The 23,259-nt window shown below is 42.6% G+C and overlaps 1 protein-coding gene across 3 annotated transcripts in view; it reads right to left on the bottom strand.

Moving 5' to 3' along the window:
* FBN1 (fibrillin 1) overlaps positions 1 to 23,259 on the bottom strand; it is a 241,146-nt gene that overhangs the window by 142,193 nt on the left and 75,694 nt on the right. For all 3 annotated transcript variants that reach the window (XM_059714655.1, XM_059714657.1, XM_059714656.1), the window contains 2 exons: positions 10,849 to 11,046; positions 7,367 to 7,492 (listed from right to left, as the gene is read on the bottom strand). In XM_059714655.1, coding sequence (XP_059570638.1) covers positions 7,367 to 7,492; positions 10,849 to 11,046 — 324 coding nt within the window. The remainder of the gene's footprint in view (positions 1 to 7,366; positions 7,493 to 10,848; positions 11,047 to 23,259) is intronic.

Below are 23,259 nucleotides of genomic sequence, written 5' to 3'. Positions count from 1 at the left end.
CAACTGTATGTTTCACTTGAGTGTCATATGCAAAAAAACCCCAACAGAACCCCCTCCCCACACACAAAAGCTTATTCGTCTTCTTGCTGCCATCAGCCCGCAGAATCAGATGCCATAAATCAATTCCAAAGGCCGTACCTATTGTGAAACTTCCTAGCAGAGTAAAGATCACTGAAAAAATGTGACTGATTCTTTCCAAAATAACTGGCACCTACTTTTGTCCCCTGAGAGTGCATTCTTCCTAGTATCTCAGTGAGTTGTTACGATGCTGGTAATATGGGCCACATTCCATGCATGGGTGTATGGGAGATGTGTGGTACTTAGAGGGTATTGCCAAAGCACAGAGTCCAAGCTCCCTGGGAGCCTGCTCAGAGACTTTTGGCTTCTGCACCAGGATTATACTGCTCCACAGGAGTCCCAAAAGTCTCAGCGACAAAACATGTGGAAACTGAATTTTGGGCTCAACAGAGCCCTTAATTAACAGAGAAAAATGTAGTCGTAAATGGATCAAATTCAAGTATCTTCTGACTCAAGTTTACCACTGTTTATCTTATAGTCAGTATTGCCATTGTTTATATAGTCTGACCTTTTTAAAAGCAGAATCACCACTCTTTATTTTAGGGTTGAGCCTAACCCAAACAGTATTGCACTATTTATATTACTGTTCACGTTACTATAAACAACATTGTCACTGTTGAACAAGTGAGTTTTATAAAGGTAAGTGTGCCCACTGTGCTTGCAGATGTGGATGTCATTGCAGGAAGAATTATCTTCATCAGCACCAAAATAAAATTATCTGGCTTAATATTAGCAAAATTGAAATAGCAATTGATGCCACAAAACAGTGAAATATCTAATGGTTAATGCTCAAAAACAACGCTTCCATCACCTGTGCTGGCAAATAGATCTTTGACTTCCAAGCCTGTCCTCTGGTCTCATTTTTCAAACCCTAAGAAGGGTCAGACATGATCTCTACTTGGAAGGAAGGCCTCCAAGGAAAAAACAGCAGGTGCTGCAAGAAGAAGCATGATACTGGTGATTCAGGAGGCTGCTAAGCCAGAAGAGCTATCCAGCAGACAGGATACAGAAATGAGGACATGACCAGATCCATACTGAGGCTCTCAGAGGGCCTCCTGAAATTCCAAACCGGGTGAAATACACTGGGATTGCCTAAATTCTCCCTTTGTTATTTTAAACTGTTGTGTAATTATGCTGTAAGCTTTAAATAGCTATCCCATTCCAATCCAGAGGGTGGTAGAGTGTTAGCCTTAATTATTTTATTGCAGTAGTGCTTAAAGGCTCCAACTAAAATCAGAGCCCCTCTGTGGTACACATTACATAAACACTGACTAAAAGCAAGTCCAGCTTCCATGGAATCAGAAGTTCTATGGGCAGGGATCTTCGTTTTAGCAACAGTAAGAATTTCACAAAGAAATTAAAGAGCATTTTACTGCATATGCAGGAAGTCCACGGCAGGGCTTGAAATGAAACCTAGATAGGGCGAGTCCCTGCTTGAACTACAAGGCCAATCAAACTACCTGCATAAATATCTGTACACTTCATAAGACATGCTGGGATATTTTCAGCACACTGACATCACAGTATTTAGAGATTTTTCTTTGCTGTACAAGATTTGCTAGAAAATTCTCTATCATTATTGAAGCAAAGGCAAGCAGAATGCTGAGGCAGCAAGCAACTGGGTTCACTGTCTTTTAGGTGAAAAATAAAACCCAGGACCTGACTGATTACTCATGGTCATTAATGATCCCCTGGCATCTTTTATAGGAGGCACATCAGCCCAGCTGTGCCAGACAACTGTTTGGTTGGGTAACTACAGTCTACCTAAAGGACATCCCCATGATTCCTCAATGATGGAAGTTGACAGCAATGTATATAACACAGTGCTATTAAGATGATCCTCCCTTCTTTTTCAGGTCACTTTTGTATTGTACATGCTTATTAAAAACAGAGCAACACTAAATATGGTGAAAATATTAGATTCTTCACTGCTGTGAGACAATGCACATATCTCATAGCATCAGTTTTCAAAAAAACTTTCATGCATTTCAATGTACCTTCAGGATATCCCAGGTACAGTGTGGAGGTGGGTATTTCCTACATGATTCAGCAATGAAGCACTCATAAATTTCTGTAGTAGTGTTTGTACAGACTGGGATTAGAGGTCTACAATTTTCACTTTTCCAAGCTCTAATACTTAACAAGACAGAAGTTCAGTCTTTCCTGTTCTCCATCTTCTCAGTACTTTATCCCCAGAAGGAAACACTTGCAATGTTATTTTACCCTATATGGAAGTTAGGTCATTTTCTGCCAAACACCATTGGCAGTCAACACAAAAACCATACTGCGTACAGACTTGTGAACTCGCTTTTCTATAACCTGCATATAAAACTTTTGACTTCAAGCTAACCTACAATAAAACTAAGACTTAAAATACAGATTTTTTTTTTTAAAGAATGGGGTCCAAATTTTCAAGAATGATTAAAAACGTACAATACCTCAACTTTTTGGGTACCCAATTTGTAGAGAATGTGTACACACCATTTTCTCAAAATCAGGCTCCTTTAAGGGCATTTCTATACAGGTCCTGGGTATATAGATTGGTGGTGACCAGAGATCTGGGTTTTCCATTTCCCATGGAAAAAACAGAAAAAACATGCAGATTTTCCCTTTTAACCAAGAAAAACGCAGAATTTTCATTTTAATGGAGAAACACACAGATTTTCCACTTTTGCAAAGAGCTCTCTGAAGGCTGACAGAGTTCCAGCCTGCAAGGAACTGGGGGGAGTGGGAGGAGGGCAGTCAGGCAGGGGATGCCATGTGTATGTGCACATACATAGTACATATGCACATGGCCACCTGGCAGCCTGGAAAGCAGCTCCTGCAGGGAAGTCTGGCTAGGTGGGGGTAGAGGGATTGAGGCCTCCATAGGGATGGAGGGAGGGACCTGGGCAGGGTTGGGGCTGGGGCTGCTGCCCAGCCTGTGTGGTGTGTGGGGCTTGGGGACTGGGGCTGAAATGCACTGCTTCAGGGCCCTGGTGGCAAGCGGGACAGGGGCATGGGTGGCTTGTCCAGGGGACACGGGGGTGGGGCCAGCTCCCCGCCACTGTGCACACTCCTGGAGGAGGCAGGGGGAGCACGTGCCCCCGAGATCTGTGTGCAGGGCGGGTGCGGTCTGCCCTCTGCAGACTTGGGCTCCCCGCCCTGCTGCCCACCCCCTGGAGCCTCTGCAGCCCAGTGAATAGGACCTGTAGGCAAGCCCTGCGCCACCCTGGCAAAGCACCCCTTGCCCTCCTGGCAGCAGCATGGAGTTGTGCCCCTCACTGCTGTCAGACAGGCAGTAAGAACCTCGCTATGGCAGCATGGGGCTTGCAGCAGCAAGGAGCTTCCCTGCCTGGACCTGCTCTGCCCTGCTGTGCCAGATCCTGTCCACTGGGTTGCAGAGGTCCCGGGAGAAGGGCAGCAGGGTGGGAAGCCTGAGCCTGCAGCGGGCAGTCTGCACCCGCACCCACAACAGGCTCTGCTCCAGCCATGCCGCCTGCGGGGGAGGGGGAGGGGGAGCGGGAGCCAGACTGTGCTCTGCTCCCCACTGAGGCCACAGCAGCTGCCATCCCCCACATGTGGCAGCCGGGGCTCAGGCACTGCTGCAGGGGCAGGGGACTGGACCTCAGTCCCTGGCCCCATAGTCCTGGCAGCTGGGGGGGCTGTGGTTTGGGAGTGAGAGGCTTGGACCTGCATCCTGGTGAGCACAGAGAGGGGAGAGGGGGAGCTCTGATTTTCCATGATAAAAAACCCAAAATCAAACACCAAAATTTATAGATATTTAGAATTTATCTTATTATAGAAAGTGATTGAGGCATTTTGGGGGGGGGGGGGAGGGGGGCACCCTGGGTCCCCCTGCAGCCAATCATCGAGCTGGGGGAGGCACAGGGGGGCTCCCTTGCGCTCCCCAGCAGACCTGGAAGTGGACCAGAAGTATTTCCAGTCCTCTTCCTGCTTCGCTGCTGAGCACATGGAGGGCCCCCTGCACTTCTGTGGGACACTCCATGCGCCCCAGCCGTAGTGTTCATAAGCCATGCTGGTACCTTGATGTACGTAGAAAAAAACATTTAAAGCTGTGTCTATGTCCGAATCGCTGATTCTCCAAATCAGCATCGAATCTTCAGATTCAGATTCGGCTGAATCAAATCAGGGACAGTGATCCAAATCAACAAATCAAATCACTGTCCCAGATTCAGGCTGAATACAAATCGAATAGGACCCACTTCACACACCACTAATATATGGTGGCACTATTATATTATTGCCACCATATTATTATATTATCACTAATAATATAGTGGTATTTCATCTTAATCATGGATTTTAGGGTCTTTAATCTGAGAACTTGCAATTTTTCATGGGAGAATTTGTGATTTAAGCAGAGAAAAATCAAGGTCCCTGGTGATGACCATAAACCGCATCCAACAGGAAGGCTACGTAACAACATGGTAGGGCTACTCGTGCCAGGGTAGCTCCTGTACAATATCAAAATGTTGCCATCTCCAGAGTAAAGCGAGTATAGGGTGCCTCAAAACCCCAGCCCCCACTGCCCTGTGGGTACTCCTTGGTTGAAGAAGGGCTAAGGGCCATCACCCTGATAGAAACATACCTTCCTGAGGTGTTAGGCAGTCAGCAGCAGCTCTAATCTGTTGCTCTGTGGCAGAATTATAGAAAAAGCTACAACCACAGAATCATAGAAGCTACAACCTTTAAGACAATGAACATCTGGACTCAGTCTGCCCGGATGACAGGTTTAGGGCAGCCTCTACTTCTCCATTCTCTTGCCTAGGCATACGCCCTGAAGGTCTTGGTATGATGATCGCATAGACCTCTTACACATACACCATGATCCAAAGGAGTGATAGTTGCCAAGTATACGCTGCCCATATGGCAGAGAGCATATTGCAGTGAGATGTGCTTTATACATTCTGTGTCCACTACCTCCTCAATCAGCTTGTTGGTATGTGCCTGGTACTGTCCTATACTACTTCAAGTCGAGGAAGAAGTAGGTACATCATTCTCACTGCAACACTCCCTACTGTTGCACTGGGGCAGTGTATACATGCCCTGAGATAAGCATCTAAAATCCTTTGTCACTTTTGAAAACATAGGCTTGACTTATCCCTTCCACTCACATGAATCTATTTTAATGCAATGCCCTCAAAGAGCAGTCACAAAAGAATAAAAACATGGAGGGAAGAAGTCAGTCAAAAACAAGTGCAAAAAGGAATATTTGATATCACAGAGTGTTGGCCTCTGGGGTTGACAGCTTAATTTTTAAAAGGGGCAATTTTACTTTCTTTATGTATCCAGTATTCCCACTGAAATGAGTGAGAGTTTGGGTAAGCAAGAAATGAAAGGTCAATTCTTAGAGTCTGGTTCTTGGGCAGGAACAAGCTAGTGTGGACATTCTCCCGACTCTCCATACCCTTTTACTGAAACCGTAAGAGTGGGATTAATTAGATCTCTTGGGCAGTAGATAGGAGACTTAAAAAAGGAGACTTAAAAGCTTGGCCAGTCGCCCTCCTGACATTAGGCTGAGAGAAATATCCAAGAAATGTTAATCATTGGGCTCTGCAAGGTGCTAAGCACTCTTCAAGCAAGGAAGAGAGCTCTCAGAATTTACAGAAGGCACCTGGGGCCTAATCCAGCATCACTAAAGTCAATAAGATGTTTGTCATCAGCTTCTGTGTAGTTGCCTAGAATAGCAGGCAATTGGACTCAATGACCACAAAGTCCCCTGTAAACCTCTGCCTGCATCCCACCACTACTTACCCTCAGTTGTGGCTCTGTCTTCAGCTCCACTCCAGCCTAAGGCATGGAGCACATGATCAGTCGGGCCCCCGCCTGGCCAGACAGTCCAATATAAAGGATTTAGCTACAAGAGTCCTCAGTAAAGTTTGGGACAGAGTGGAAGGTGTTCTATTTTCAGTATCCATTTTTCCCTAATGGCTACAAGCATGGATCTTTCCTAACTATTACATTATGTATGGAGGAAAAGTAATTTACAGTAAAAGTGATTTGAGTAAATACAGTAGCATTTACTCAAATCCAAGGTGATGTTTTTTCCCCACATTCAACATGGAGGAAAAGGTCCCCAATCTTGGATTCGAGTACAAGGCATGGAGCAGATGGCTGCTACAGCTACAGCTTTAGCTCCAACTCAGGCTCAGGGCTGGAGCTCCAGTTACTTTCCCCCCACCATCACCTGCTCCCTACCACTTCTGCCCACTGCCTATCTGCCACCTCACCCCACTTCGCCACTGCTTATCCTCAGCTGCAGCACTGGCCCTGCTCTGGCCCAGGTCACAGAGCACATGCTGGCTCCAGTCCTTGCCTGCCTTGGCAGCATGGGTGCTGGTGGCAGAAGCTCCAGCCTTGGCCCTAGCTCCCGTTCCAACTCAGTCTTGGGGCCAAGGCCACAGCTGCCTGCTCTGTCTGGCCTAGCAGGGGCCCAAGCCAGCATATGCTCCATGTCCTAGGCTAGATGGAGCTGAAACCAGAGCCACGACTGAGGGTAAGTAAGTAGTGGTGGGACACAGGCAGGAAAGGAGGCCATGGGTTGCATGTGAGGTGGGGAAGGGGAGGAGCAAGGTATAGAAGTCTGCCTCCTGCCCCCCAGCTTCTGCTTTCCATGCCATAGAGGGGTGGGGGCAAATTATAATATCTTTTATTAGACCAACTAAACAGTTGGGAAAAAGTTCTTTGAAAGCTTTTGGGCACAAACACCCTTCTTCAGACTTTGGGAGACTCTGCTGAAGAAGGGTGTTTGTGCCCAAAAGCTTGCAAATAACTTTTTTCCAACTATTTACTTGGTCTAATAAAAGATATCATACTTACCCAAAGAACCTTGCCTGCCTATGTCCTTAGATCAACATGGCTACAACCAACAACCTTGGAAAATTATAACATATTAATATATTTCCATGTATCAAATCTAATTAGTGGAGGGTTATCCTATATTCAAAGTCATCTTGGATTTGGATACATACAATATTAAAACAAAATGAGGATTCAAAAATATTTTGTTTCAATGTTTAATTTATTTCAGGTGTAGTTTGTGTTTAAGTTTAAGTTTGTGAAATGCCACATGAATAGAACTGGAAAAAGTTGAAGGGCCAATATTTAAAATTCTCTGGTTTAGAAGGAGAAAAGGTGTATTATGCACATGTGCTGTGTGCAAGCCTATTTGCATGCAGAAGGAAATGAGAGAGTCTGGAAAATTTCTGCCAATTTTCTAAACAAGGGGGGCTTCAAACAAAAGCTTTTTCCTCTTATTTTCAGAGGAACGTTTTGAAATTCCTACCTTCGCATTTTTGTGTCACTTCATTAAACTTGTGTCCAGCTGGGCATTTGCACTCAAAAGATCCGACAGTGTTAATGCAATTTCCTCCTTGACAGATCCCAGGGATGGCTTGGCATTCGTCCACATCTATCATATCAAAAAGGAAAAAAAATACCCATTTTTAATTCACTTCTCTGGAATAGCCACAATAATTTGTCAACACAGAAATTAAGTAAATATGCCTAACTCTGTAGCTCACTCATCAAAATATTATGCCTGTGAGGGCAAACACTAATTTTTAACTATGTTATAAAAAGAATGATTAATTAATTAAAGGTCTCAAAAAATTTGTACAAAATCTCATGCTTATCATTGTTTCAGACTTTTACCATCTTATAGCTCATCCATGTACTTCTTTTTTCCAAAATAAATGAAGCATTTTCAGTGCAGAGAACATAATCCCTTGAAAATCAGTTGCCTTTAAACCAGAGGTGTTCAACCCCTTGCCTGCAGGCCAGATCTAGTTTCCAGGATCATGCCAGCCAGCCCAAAGGGCTCCCCATGGGTCCAAAAATTTGGTGGAAGGAGAATGGTAGCACTGCTCCCTAGCTGCCAGATTTCGGACTTGTGAGGAACCCTGGGCCCTGAGCGCTAGACTGGGAGAACAGCGTGGCATGGACCCCAGGCATGGACCCCTAGGAAGGGGTGGTGCAGTCATCCAGGTCCTTATCCAGGTGGGCAGGGCCAAGTGGAGGCACCACAGGAACCAATCTGGTCCATGGATTGGCCCCACACTGCTCATCTGGGTCCATAGGCCAAAAGCCTGAGCACCACTGCTTTAAGCTAATCTCAACATGAGTATCCAAAAATCATTAACCACTTTGGAAAATCTTGGTAGGCACCTATAGCAAGTTCTCCATAATGAGAAATATCCAGAGATCTTGAATAAGCAAGAAACCTATAAGTTACAGTGCATGGAAGGACTCCTTTCTCCTATCAGGAAGTAAGCATTTCATTACTGATGGGACTAATTCAGTTGTGCTAATATTTTTGGTCCCACGGGCCAGAAGAATCATGTGGGGCCAGCTGATGGGCCAGATTAGGCCCCACACCACACCTGCTGCACACAAGGGTCCAACCCCAGGGCCCTGTACCCTTCTGCCCAGCACCAGAATCAGGCCACATATCATCTTGCTGTGCCCCATCTAGTACACACAGCCACATGGTTGAGCTCCCCACAGAATCTGTGGGGGATCCGTGGGGAGCCCCCTGGTGCTGGGGGTCAGATTTGATTGAGCACCCCGGACTAATTCATTCTTTGCTCCAGTATGGCAAGATGCCAACTACCCTCAAATAAGAGGCAGGTAGGTCCAGGTAGAAGTGATACCAAATATTAATTAATGAGCTCACTTAGACATTTCTTACCTGGCTTTTTATCTTCCTTCCCCAACCCTGCCCCCCTGCATTTAATGTCGACTCTTGGAAAAATGAAACAGGAAAAGTAATGTTGCATTGCAGGTGGCAAATGTCAAGGGCGTGTGGACTTCTGGCCTATCCATCTTAAACACAAACGTTACTCTAAATATTATGATGCAAAAAAAAGTCTGGCTATGGCCAATGGCTCAGCAACCACTGCTCAGAGATGAGAGGAGAAGCCAGGCAGCCATGGAAGGTTTTACCCACAATTGTCCTGGGGGCCCCATGCTTTGCAGGCTGGACCAGATGTGCCTAGTCATTTAGGCGATTTTCAAAATTGCAACCTGCAAGGTTTAATTTCCCTGACTTCTTGATCTTAATCTCAGCTACAATACTTCATTAACTTACTGTTCTGCATTGTTTAAACAAGTCAGACAGACTGATTCAAATTGTGGGCAACAATCTTGTCCTTTTTTTTAAAACTGACTTTTCCACACAGTAAGCAGGAGCTCATTACTTTCTTCAGAGAACCTGGATTTTATTTAACCTTCTTTCATTTTACTATTTAGACTGAATATGGATGTGAAATCCCTGAAATGTCTTCAGTCTGAATGGATGTTATCTAATTTCAAAAGGGCTGGATTTAGTACAATTGTATGAAAAATAATGTTAATATGTGGTTTCTTAGCTGGTCTGCTGAAATTATGAACACATTACAGGAGAATAGATCAACTGGAAAGTACAAGTCAAACATACACGGCCAAAACTGACTTGGCATTGTGTATGCATTAGCATGCATATAGTTGCATGCTACAAAAATGTACACTGAGCAGAAGGAGCCTTTTTCTGAACCTTGCAGAACAGAGAGGTTGTTTTGCAACCTCTCGATGACAAGAACAATAGAGGGGCATAACAAGGCATACCATAGCAGCCCACATATTTATGCATTTATAGTCCCTGACCTGTCAGTGACCTCAACATGCAACCTTCTTCACAGTTTAGCCCCACATGCAGAAAGTGAGGGGAACCATGCTATAGGATGGCTGAGGTCAAAACATAGGCATATCATGTACCCTACTGAAGCAGCATTAGCATTTGTGCTCATCTCAAAGTTTATTATGCCTGTTTGCAGGCACCAGACAAGGATTTGGCCCATGATACTGGATGTCTAAATTTTTTAATGCAATGGAATGCCTTGAAGTTCTTCGTGGGAATTTCATGATGAAATAAAAGATTGTAAATCTAGTCCTAATTTTATCTCCTCTATTCTCAAAAAATACTGTAACTCATTAAAAAAAACTTAAGAGAGGGCTAAATGAACTAGTCCCAAAGATACGGTCCTGGGAATTTATAATCCACATCAGCTTAATACATAGCTGCCCCTGTTAACTTTCTCCTGTTTCCTGCCAGACATCCAGACAATAAAAGAATTTATACAGCTGGAAGTATTAGAATAAAAGCCAAAAGCAGCGTAAGGACTTTCGATGGTGAAGCATGCTCAGAAAGAAGTAAGCAACATCTGGGTAGATTTTATGATTTGAACCAAAACACAAAATGTATTTTCAAAAAATTGTATAAAATATATAATAAGGTATTTTAAATGGCATGACATTCAGCTCTCTCAATGTCAAATCAGCATAGCTCAAGAGATAAAACTTGCAGACAGAATCCAAAACCAACAAATTGTATTAAAAAAAAAAAAAAGATTAACAGAGAGCAATATCTTCACAGATTTGGTTTTCTGTGCATCTTGAGTACTTTTTGAAACAGTCTACACCCCTTCCTGGACCAGTACAGAAGTACTGTGTATATAGAGAAACACCATTACAATCAAAGAAAGGAACTGTTGGCAGTGAGAAATTCATTAAGATCCTGGCTGCTCTCACATGACCCAAGTTACTAACGCACTAACTTGAACATCATGCACTCAGTGAATCATGAAGTAATATATCTGACATGGTTTTTCCATTCTTCCCACATACAGCAGAGAATGACTTAGGACAGGTTATCCATAGCAATGTAACTCAATTCAGATTAATCCATTAATAATTTCAGCAACTCTTGGTGAAGCTTCCCTGCTCACTTACCTTGACAGGCTCCTGTTCGAATATTTGGAATGAAACCTCGACGGCAAGGATGAGGCTGAGCAGGACACATTTCACAAGGATGACCCCATGCTCTCCCAACTGTCGCACAGCAAAGGGTTTTGGTGCAGACTATTCCACTGAGTTGTCCCTGGCACATCTGATTGGTTATCAAAGTGAAGCATGGCCCAGTCCTATAATCTACAACAGAAAAAGGAAATCTCATCAACACGTTAGAAATATATTGCAAGCCTTGTAAAAAGCCAAACAAACAGATCTGGGCAAGCCAGTCACAAACACCCCTGAAATACATTAAAAAAAAAATCTCTTTCCAGAATCATGATCATCTGAGGAAAGTTTACTCCTTATCCAACAGTATTGAGATGTAAAATATATGGTCCTATAAGCTGCTCATAATTACTCTACCCTGAGTAATACTGCTCAAGATTTCCCAAGCTTCCACAGAATTAAATGCAACCCTTTTTTCTGTGCCTAATTTTTCTCTCAGAGTCTACAAATGCTTGAGTAAGGGACAGAAATAAGGGAAACAAGGAAGAATTTCCATTGCTTTCCCAAGATATTCCTGAACATGATGAGGAAGGAGAGTTTTGTTGTGTTAGTCACTGAGGCACTTGAGCTAGGTACAGACTTTACATATAAACCAGTTTCATAGTAGCTAGGGTCAGGAGGGACCTGAACAGATCATCTAGCCTGACCCCCTGCCACAGGCAGGAATGAATGCTGGGTTCACAAGACCCCAGACAGGTGATCATCCAACCTCCTCTTGAATTTGCCCAAGGTAGGGGCGAGGACCACTTCCCTGGGAAGTTGGTTCCAGATTTTGGCCACCCTAACTGTAAAATATTGCCTTCTGATCTCTAACCTAAACCAGTCTCCATCAGCTTATGACCATTGATCCTCATCACCCCAGGTGGTGCTGGGGAGAAAAGAGCTCTGCCTATTTGCTATTGATCCCCTCTGAAAAGCTTGTAGGCAGCCACCAGGTCCCCCCTCAGCCTCCTCTTGTTGAGGCTGAACAGGTTCAGGTCCTTCAGTCTCTCCTCATAGGGCCTGTCCTGCTGCCCTCTCACCAAGTGGGTGGGCCTCCTCTGTACCCTCTTCAGGCTGGCCACATCCCTTTTGAAGTGCAGCGCCCAGTACTGGACGCAGTACTCCAACTGCGGCCTGACCAAAGTCACATAGAGGAGGAGTGTCACCTCTCTGGACCGGTTTGAGATGCACCTTTCGATGCATGACAAGGTATGGCTGGCCTTGCTGGCTGTGGTCTGGCATTGGTGGCTCATGTTCATCTTGGAGTCAATAATGACTCCAAGATCCCTTTCCGCCTCTGTGCTTTCAAGAGGGGAACTCCCCAGCCTGTATGTATGCTGTGGATTCCTTCTTCCAAGGTGCAGCACCCTGCATTTATCTACGTTGAACCCCATCCTATTCTCGTCTGCCCACTTTTGTAGTCTGTCTAAATCTAGTTGCAGCCACTCTCTCCCTTCAAGTGTGTCCACCTTGCCCCACATTTTAGTTTAAGTGATCAGAAACTAGTTTAAACCTGTAACAGCACATAAGTTCAGTGCACATAAACCAGTTTCAAAATGGCTGAAACTGGTTTAAGATAAACCTGGTTGAATGTAGTATCAGACTTAACTGATTTGGGTCAAAGCAGTTTATGCAATGTCTATCCCAAACCCCTTCCTGATTTAAATTAAACTAGAGTCCCCCCGCATCCCAGATGCTTTGCAGCAGTGGGCTGTCTGCTGGAGCAGACCAAGGTTGGCCCCGGCCCTCCCCTTTTAGTCAGAGCACTATCACTGCTCCAGCTGGCCGAGGAATTGCAGTGGCTGCCAGGTTTCCCCCTGCCCCCCGGATGGTCTCATCAGGGATCCCCCCTCCTTCCCTGGCCACCCCCCGCCCCACCTCCTCAGCTCACCACTATGGAAGGAAAGGGAGGGCTGCTGTAGCACCCCCCCCCAGCTTCTCTCCTACGGCAGGGACCTGGCATCTGGCTGTGCCCCACCCCCCATGCTAGCTACTGCTGAGAGGTGTCTGTGTGGGTCTCCAACTTCACTGGAACAAAGGGCAGACAGCTAGTGGCTCACAAATGCACCCTGAAGATAAGAAGAGCTTTAAACTAATGAGAGAGATGTTTTCTTATGTAGGGCTTGATGGGCTGATAAATTTTGTTCTGACAAACAACCTGCTGGCTGCAATCTGTCAGTCTTCAAGAGGGGACAGAGAAAGGTGCTAGAAATGACCTGGTTTGCAGACAAAGAAGCAGGGAGAGGGAGATTGAAAAGCTGAGCATCATCGACAGATGCAGGGTCTGGCAAAACCCCCACCCCTTGAGCGGTCCTGCAGCACCCCCTGGCTTCTAGCCTGAGCCACTGAAGGCATGTGCCTACATTTGTGGAATGATAAGGGAATGTCTATCCACCTCCAAATCAGTTCAAACTTTGCAGGTTAGACTAACTTGCAAAGACTGAATCAATTCAGGCTCAGGCTTTTTGAATGTCTGTCCCTAGCCTTAGTTATTATGAAATGAACCATGCACATGCAAGCATCTCTATAAATTAAAAAAAAAAAAAATCAAGCTTAGTTACAACTGGCCAGAAAAGTCATAACTTTATGCCTTTTTCCATAACTTGTTTCCTTTAGTGGATAAATAAGCTAGTACTTAGGGTGTATTTATGGTGTCTAAGTACATGGGGGAAGTTAAAATCAGTTTCCACAGTTAATTTCCTCTCATGAGATCCCTTTCTGTGAGCAACTGTGCCAATGAAATTTGATCACTCAAATATTCACAGAATGCCAACATAAAAAGGGGCAAGGCTGAAGTGAGCTGTGTTAAAAATTAATTGGCTATTTATGGACCTTTTTGTCTGCAGCATACAACTATTTCAGATGGTCCCAAACCAAAACTCCCTGATCTTAAGCACTCCCAACCTTTGGGGGAATTCAGCTATAGATCTGGATCCACTTTGCAGCTCAGTTTCATCTCCAGTAATAACATCAGGAGGTCTTTTCATCAGATTGAATCAAGTTTATTTTAAATATCTATCGCAGTACTTAAAATAATACTGATAAAAGAGCTAGGTTAGGTTTGTTTCCACAACTGTTGTTTTCGAAGTGGTCTCAAGGGATGAAATCTACATGAAGTTTACTAAGGACAATTTTCACTGTTATACACACATGCGCAGTACCAAGGCCCTAAATAAAACATGCCTACAGCTGTACTGATGGCACGTGGAACACATCTGCTTTTATTTGTTTACGGTAGGGCAGGCTGCTCGCCTAACAGACAGAGTTAAACTATGATGTTAATAAAATATTAGTAGACTTTATTATGTCCCATTCTCCAAGGGCAACAAAAAATAGTGGCACTGCCATTCTTCTACTGTCTCATGCATATCCCAGGACCATACTGGAAGCTCAAGGTGAACTTATTCTCCATCAAGAGACCAAAAGTCTCTCTCAGAGCCACTGCTTCCCAGGACAGAAAACCTTATGCTGTAAGAACTTCACAGCTTTGCTGTGCTCCTAGATGTCTGAACTGAAATGCATATCACTTGCTTGTACCCAGCTTAACAAGTAACACGAATCGCCTTGTATCAGCAACCTGCCCTACTTCAATTTTTGTCATCTCCAAATCTTATCAGCCATGATTTTGTTTTTTTTCACCAAGTCATTGATAAAAATATTAAATTGTGTAGACTGAAGCACTGGCCCCACTAGAAATACAGGCACTCAATGATTCCCTGTTAGCAATTACATATTGAGACATATTACTTAGCCAATTTTTAATCAATTTTGTGGGTGAAGTTCTCTTGTGCATCACTGACCACACAAGTGCAGCATTAAACTATTTGTTCAGAGCTTAGATTACTAGGAAGGAGCCAGTGGAGTGGCAGGAAGGGATCATTATTTCACTGTGTAAAGGAAACTCTTACACTGTATGTAGCAGCTACAGACAGATAAGCCTTTCTGTCCTGGATGTCTTCTCATGTATATGCTGTTTTGCTGATTTCAGTCATATCAATAAAATCCCAGTATCCTGAGCAATCAGGCATCAGTGCTGGATAATCAACTCACCACAGATTCAAATCACCCTTTGGTAGCAACAAATGCAAATCTAAAAAAAGACATTGATTCTGTCAACAGAAACACTCTTCCCCTTCCTTAAAAGCAATTCTTCACCTTTTTGCAAGATTTCCCCCCTTGTTTTTAATGGGAATATCTAAATGCCAGGAAAAAATATATATCATAAAGAGATTCATTCAGAAGTATGCATTCGTACATGGCAACCAATAAACCCTTGCCTCCAGTTTGATTCTTCTTTCTCCAACAAGGACCTGGTCCAGAGGCTACCAAAATTAACTGGATTCCTTGAATTGACTTCAGTAAGTTTTGGAAAAGTTTTAAAACGTACTGATGCTATACAAGATGAAGGCTAAAGAAAAGAAAGTAGAAGGTGCTCCATTCAGAGTATGAGGCAAGGAAATCCTAATTGTGTAACAAGAAAAAACTTTTCCTTTACTCAAAATATTCACATTCCTAAAAAATGTTTCTTTTTCATAGATCAGGCTGGTTTCAAAATGGGTAACAAACCCTATGCCTTCTGCCACAAGTCATTCAACAACCAAACTCACATTCTACACATATCCCTATCTTACATACGGAAGTCTTATTGAGCTTATTCAAGTCCACATACCTGCTTTCAGTAGTAAAGCTCAAGGTGAGAGAGACTGAATGATAAAGCAAGATTTGAGAACAGAGCTGATAGAAAAATATGGGGAAAAAAACATTATTAAAGAAATCAAAAGTTCTCCACAGGAAGTTTTCAAATTAAATATTGAAAACATTTGACCCTTGAAAATTAGCAAAATGTTTTTGCAAAAAAAATTTTCAACTTTACAGAAAATGTTTCTGAAAATATAAATATTATTCTTCAGCATTTGTACAGCACCCTGCTTAACAGGAGATACTCTGTAGCTTGTCAGACTGTCATTATTCAAGACAGGACATTTCACTGTTATGTCACACCTCAACCATGTGGTCCGATTGGCCTTTCAACTGGATGGGAGCTTTGATCTTTTCTGACTTTTCATGCCATGTAGCTGTTAGTTTTTTGCATAAGGCAAATAACTTCCATTAGCATTTGCATGCCACTGGCAAGAGGATGGAAACTATAAAAAGCATTTTTTGGTGTCATACAGAGTCAAAAAGAATAATGAAATCAAAGGAATTAAGCCAATATACAGGCGATAGTTCAATGAAAGCGTCGCTTCTATTCTAACCAATGTCACCAAATAAATAATTCTACTTAGCTCCCTAAAAGGTCCCTTATGTTTGTAAAGCTATCACACAGGATGCTGAAATATGCATCACTGGCTGGCTTAAATCAAAACACAGAACAACAACAAAAAATGATAACCGGTCCAAGCAAAGGCTGGGAAGGACTGATGGGACTCTGAATACTCAAATATATGCAACAACCACAACAGTGAATAAGAGCTAGCGTTACAAGGTGCATGGTTCAGGGGCTAGAACCCAGCTGCAGGGGGTAGAGGGAATAGCCTGCCTACCTAAGAGCACTGAGCCTGCAGATGGGGATGACTGGCTGACCCTAGGGGAAGTTAAAAGCTCCCAGGGAGGTTAGCTGAGGGGAAGACAGGAGACTCATATGCTGAGAGAAAAGCCCAAAGCCTGAGTTGCCCCTCTCTCTAGGTCTGAGAAAAGACTAGGGGGTGTACTTTTGTTTGTTATTTGCACATTAGCTTTTGTTGTTGTTTGCTTTGTTTGGGCAGGGATAAGCTTTCCAAATGTAAAACAAGCAGACTGGAAATTAAAACTAAGAGCTGATTGGCCTTTATGAAGATCTGGCCCCTGGACTGGGCTAAAGGAGACACAACTTGTTACAGGTTACTACTCAGTCTTTAAGTACTCATATAATGTTCAACTGTACTTGCAAACAAAAATGGCTAGCATTTTTAAATTTTAAAATACTATTTAAGCACTACTTTCAATTAATAAAGCCAGGATTATAAAATTGATATAAGCAGATAACTCCTGTTATATTTAAGTGGATGGGAATTCTCAGGTAAGGAGTTCACCCATAGAATACAATGGTTCAAATCAAGGACCTGACCTTGTGAGATGAGAAGCACTTGCCGAGGGGGTCTGACATACCATCCACTCCTATTAAAGTAAATTAGAATTGAGGGAGCCCAGGATCACATGGGACTAAGCCATAAAAGGCTACACTTATCATGGTAATATCACATTACTTGAATAGGAAAATATCATGTCTTGCCATACGGAGATATGTATCATGATAAAAATGAATGCTGCCTTTTCAGTTCACAGGACTGAATCTAGTTAGAATCCCATGCCAAATCACTGGATGAGCAAAAAAAACCCCCAAAAACCCATGACACTGCTTGGAAGGATGGAACGTTCAACAGCTGTTCAACATTCGATATGGGTAAGTTCTTCATGACCCCCAAACAAGAGCCAAAATTGCTGTGTAACTTAAACTACCCTCAGAAATGCAATTGTCACTTTCCCCTTTCTTCAATGGAGCAGAAAAGGGGGGAAATATTCATTTATCATGCAGAGTAAGATATAGATATGCTACATGGGCGGTTGATCGAATAGATTCTACACTCAATTCATCACTGCAGCCTAGGTGAGTTTTGTTACTGAACTCCACTTCCTTTTTTTCCCTTTTTTATGTCCTTGCGCCAAGCTATTTAGCAGAATTTGCATATTTGTTCGAACCAAAGAGGCTGCCCTGTGAGCACTTCTGTTGCGGCCTTGAACTTGTGACTTCTGGACTGTCAACCTTATGACTTATTTAGCATGTGGAATATGCACTACTCAGAACCATAACCATTTGTCAACATGGGGCGTGTAGTAGGCTTTTTGCACACAACCCTACCAAGCATTATCCAATACTCTTCTAATGCTTAGAGGGAGGTGGTTAGCCATGTTAGTCTGAAGTTGGGGGACTACCTTGAGATGGTCATCATTTTCCAGGAGGGGTTGGAAGTCATTAATGATGTATTCAACTGCATCTACTCTGATTCCTCTGACTGAGATGCATACCTTGGGTGTTCAGAGCAAGGATTCCTACATTTATACTACAACCCCAAAACTAGCCACTGAAGTCAATAGAGCCAGACTCAGACCTACAATGCCAACCCCATGACAAGACCTGAAGAATCTCTCTTGTCACCTACAGCTTCCCAGGCTGAACACATCATTAATGACCTCCAATCCCTCCTGGAAAATGATGAGTATCTCAAGACAGCTCTGAGGGACAAGTCTGTTCTGGCTTACAAGGCAGCTCCCCCAACCTCAAACAACGTGTCTCCAGCAACAAACTACCTAACTCCTATTCACATCAAGCCACCAGGTCTTGCAATGGATTCAGAAGCTTGCTGTGCCTCCTCATCAACACAGACCACATTATCACTAAACCAAACAATGCAGGTTATAACATTCACCTGCCCTTCCACAAATGTCACATACTGTATTTACTCAAATCCAAGATGAGGTCCCCACCCTTCAAAATGGGAAAAAGAAACCTGGTCTTAGATTAGGAGGTGACTGCTATGGCTCCACCTCTGGGTCTAGTGCTGTGGTTTGAGCTGCTATGTGCCACATAGTGTAAGTGGTGGTAGAGGATGGGGGCAGATGACAAGAGGGGCAAGCAGCATGGAGGCAGGCACTGAGGGGGAACAAGTGGCCAAGGGAGGACATAGGGCAGGGGATAAACACCAGGGACACAGGCACTGGGCGAGGAGAGAAGGAAGTCGAATGGAGGCAAACAGGTGGGAATGGGCAGGGGACAAGCTCCCTGCTTCCCAGTGCTACTTTCTCCATCATAGGGATGAGGGGGACAAATGTAAGATTACCGCCAATAATTAGCTTCTATACGTAAATTATAACATCTTAAATTTGAAGTTGTCTTTGATTTGGGTAAGTACAGTATTTCCTACTCACAGTGCCTCTCTTCTGCCTACATAGCATAGCTAGGAAGATCTCTACATGAAAAAAATGAATGTACAGGCAGTCCTTGGACTTACGAGCCAATTGGTTCTTGAAAACCGCGCCTTAAGTCAAAATGTTGTAATTCAGAACCAATGCTCTCATAAGAAACAATGTTATAAATGTGGGATTGGTTCCTGAACCAAGGCCCAATACCCTATTTTTACCAAAAATACCCCAGAATTTTGTACTCAATCAATTATAGATGAGTAACATAGCTACATTAATGTAATATTGTAAATAGCAATCGTATTGATTTGGAAGGACTTCTCTGAGGTGATTTTGCTGGACTTGTTGAAGGGCTCTTGGTTGGTCTTTTTGAAGGTTCTTGGCTGGAGTCTTCTCAGGATTCTTGGCTGCGGGTTTTTCTGGAGTCTTGTCTGCTTTCTTAAAGAAAGTGTCCAAGGAAGTTTGGACAGATGTTCTCCAGGGAGTTGAGCGATGCAGCGAATTTGTTCACTGGCATGGCATCGCATCAGATCAAGCATTGTAAAGTCAAAACTGATGTCATAAAGTTGAAACAGGGTGTCAATTTGTAAACGTTGTAAGTGCGAAACGTTGTAACTCAAAACGTTGTAAGTCAAGGACTGCCTTTACGCTGATCTAACATCAGTTTCAAAAAGAAACAGAAGCTCTGGCTGAACCCTTTAACCTTGGACGTTCTGTCACTGACCTCAAAGTAGCTGATCTTAGACAACAAAACTCTGAAAGTGAAACTTGGACAAGACATCAGCCACAGGCTGGATTGTGTTCAGCATGGTCTCAACAGAGACTTTCGATTCTTATCCTATTACCTGGACCAGCTTTTATAACCCCATGGGTTCCTCAGTATGTTAACTGCTTTGTCTATCCCTTTTGATCTCTTCAACCCACCTTCATCTTTCTCAGTAGTGCCCCCTCTTCTCTTCCTCCTTTCTCTATTCTTTGTATTTAAATGACTATATTCCTTTATTTATTACCCCTCATCTATGCAAACTGATTCATAGCATCTGACAAAGCAGGCTGCAACCAAGGAAAGCTTTTGCCTTTCTGAACAAGTTACTCTTTAAGGTGCCACTCTGCCCTGCCTTCTTCAGATTCATGTCTGGTTAAGTACTTACCTAGTCAATGTCTGGAAGTCTTGAACTGAAGACTATCCTGCCATGAGTCCTGTTGTGCTGGAAAGTCCTTCTAGCCCAATGCAACTCAATATATGATCATTCATTTTTACTTCTAATATACACTCCTCACAGAAAGCAGAAAAATCTCTTATTTTAGCTACCAAAGGTTCTGCCTCATTTTAGTCACTATTGTCTCTTTCCTAATCCCAAAAAAACAACTGCAGGGAAGCCACAAAATTATGTAAATTCAACTACCAACCTCTCCTTATTGCTGAGCCAAGGTTTCATGAAAAAAACCCCATAAACAAAAGAAGGAGGAATGTGTGTATATATATGACAGGGAAGATCATAACATGCCTCTTTCCAGCAGGCAATTTATGCTGTGACTGAGATACGGTCAGACTGCATTCTAAAGATTACTGAGAGGCTGTGGACTGCCGGGACAGAGATAGATGGGTAGAAATTGAGTGCATAAATTCTAAAATAACAATTTTAGTAAATTCTAGCATAACAATGCACAGTAAAAAAACCCCCAAAGTGTTAGGATTTGTGACTATAGGCAGGACACATAAGTTTCTTTAAGTATAGAGCCCTATTATTTTTAAATAGTACGCTTCACACATATACTCCTCCCTCCCAAAAGGTCAGTGCAAGCTATTATGCAGCACTACCCAGGAAACAGAAAGCATCATATTGCTACAACTCTTTTATGTTCACCAAATTATGTGCTGTACTTAGGTAGCACTTGCCATCATTATAGTGTCATAGACTCAACTGGTAATCCTTACCAGCACCCCATAGAGTAGATATTCTTATCCCCAACTGGAAAAATTGAAAAATCAGATGACCTGACCTTCCACAGCAAATCTGTGGCAGACCTGGTATTCAGCAGTTCCTGACTGCCAGCCTCATGTTCTGCCTTCCACCTCTCATCATTGAGGCTGCTGTATTGTATGGAGTTGTTTCAATAGTGGATTAGACCACATGGCAAGAAGAATCTCAACCAATCACTCAGAAAAAACCCAATACATTCATTATCCCTTTTCAGGGGACACACAAATGCCATTTAAAGACTACTGGCATCCAAACACAAAACTTTTTTTTCTACATGGACCATTTCCTCATAAAGTTACTCGCTGTTTAACACTCCCAGTCCTCTCCCCACATACACGCTCAATTACACATTCTAGTCAGGCCCCAAATGTGTCATCACTGGAAAGTCCACGGCAGAGCCAGGAGGGGACTTTCAAGAAAAAAGAAAAACTGTAAATGTTTTTAATAATATTTCTTACAATGCTGAGTTGACTCTCATTATTTTCCCCAGTCATGTAATCATCATCATCATGCTGGCATATACAGTACTTGCAATAAACAGCTTTCACTGTTATTGTATTGCTGTATTTGACTTCTGCACTTAATCAACAACAAAAGTTGTTTACTACTCCATATACCCTAGCTCCATGAATATTATCCCCTAGTTCTGAACTTCATGATCCAATTTCTCCATGCCTTCTCCACCTTTGCTTGTTTCTTGTATTGTAGTCATATATTGCTTTGCTGGCACAGCTTACCCTAAATTTATTTTCCATTCCGTAAGCTTCTTCACAAATCCGTCTCAACAAGATGATCTGTTTAACATGTCTATCTAGCAAATGCTATCATGTTTTCCTGGGGTACTAGTTAAAGAACAGAACTTTTAAATAACAGATTAATAACCACATAAACCTAATTTTATCTTTTATCAGCTGCATTTGATGTACAGAACCTCTCAGACTGACCATTTTAAAAAGTATTTTGGCAATCCACATTCAAGAACAAATATACAACTCTTTCCATGCCAATTTTGTTCTTGCAACTGACCCACTTCTCGGAGTCTGTAACTGAAAAGTAATAACATTGAAGTAATAAAATAAAAAAAAAAAAATGTTAAAATTATTATAGAACGAGAGTGATTTGTTGCACACATTTTAATCCAACAAGCAGACTAAGCATTTCACCAAAATCAAGGCTTTAGCTCTGTTGTTCCCAATTATGTGCGGCAGCAGTCCAAATACAGAAAATTGTTACCACATTTTATTCTTTTCCGTGATGAAGAAAACAGTAAGCAATGCAGCTAAATGGAGAAGAACTTCTCATTTCTGAATAATCAGTTACCTGACAGATCCTCCCCCCTGCTTTCCTGTCAGATTGAAAAGGAATTCTCTATTGTAGATTATTATTTTTCAATTCTTCTTGAAAGATAATAATGAGGAATGATGATGATGAAATAAAATTTTTAACTGATTCCCCCCTCCTCCCACTTCTGCAAAGAAAGTAACAAACTTTAGTTACATATTTACTGTTGAGCCTGGATGATTATTAAGAAGAATGGGTTCAATTTAAATGCTTTGGAAGTTCCACTTAAAAAGAACAAGTTGGCTACAGTTTATTACTTCTTTTAAAAAAGTTTTTAAAAGTGCCACGTTATAGAAACTTGTCTAACATACCACAGAGTATTAACTGTTGAACAGCAAGATAAAGGCAATGTTACTGGACCAGTTCTTGAGTTCAATTTTCTATCTATCTCCAAAGGACCCTGAAAATAAGAGTATTTAGGCATCTAAAGGCAATTCAACCAGGGGAAAAAAAACATATCATACTAAGGGAAGAAATGCTTTTACACGGTCTCTAACATCCACAATTTAAAGGGATACTTTCCCCTTTTTTAAAAAGGGGGTTGGGATTGTAAGCTATATTGCAAATAGGAATGTTATCTTCAATTTTTGTTTTAAATATAAATAATCCTTATCAACCCTTTATGAAGCCAAACACAACTGCACTACATTAGGGACAGACCCAGCCCAGAAATATGAAGAGTTATACATAAAAGGGAAGGTGAGGAGAAGGGTACTAGCCATCTTCAATATTCAAGATAAGTGACATACAAAAAGCAAACATACAAGAGGAATAGTGGAAAAGAAATTAAAATATCTGTAGTTCAGATGCAATAATTTAAGGTGACAGTAGCAAGTTCAGTAAAAGAAGGGCCTGGGGAGCGTACAGGGTGCGAAGGGGGTTGAAATATATGTAGCTTTTGTGGTACTGACTCAACTTCTAAACTTCTGGCAGGACCCTAACAATGTAATAAGAGCAACTGCCAGCCTCTCCTTACCCCTAATAATGGCTGCCAAGAAATAGATGGCTCATGAGAAGAAAATCCTCTCCTTTTTTACCATGAGAGAACAGCATCAGCACCTATGGGAAATTATGCCTC

Source organism: Alligator mississippiensis, chromosome 11 (genome assembly GCF_030867095.1).
Source record: "Alligator mississippiensis isolate rAllMis1 chromosome 11, rAllMis1, whole genome shotgun sequence".
Taxonomy (NCBI): Eukaryota; Metazoa; Chordata; order Crocodylia; family Alligatoridae; genus Alligator; species Alligator mississippiensis.
Note: the sequence above shows the minus strand (reverse complement) of the source record. Positions and strands in the feature narration are given on the sequence as shown.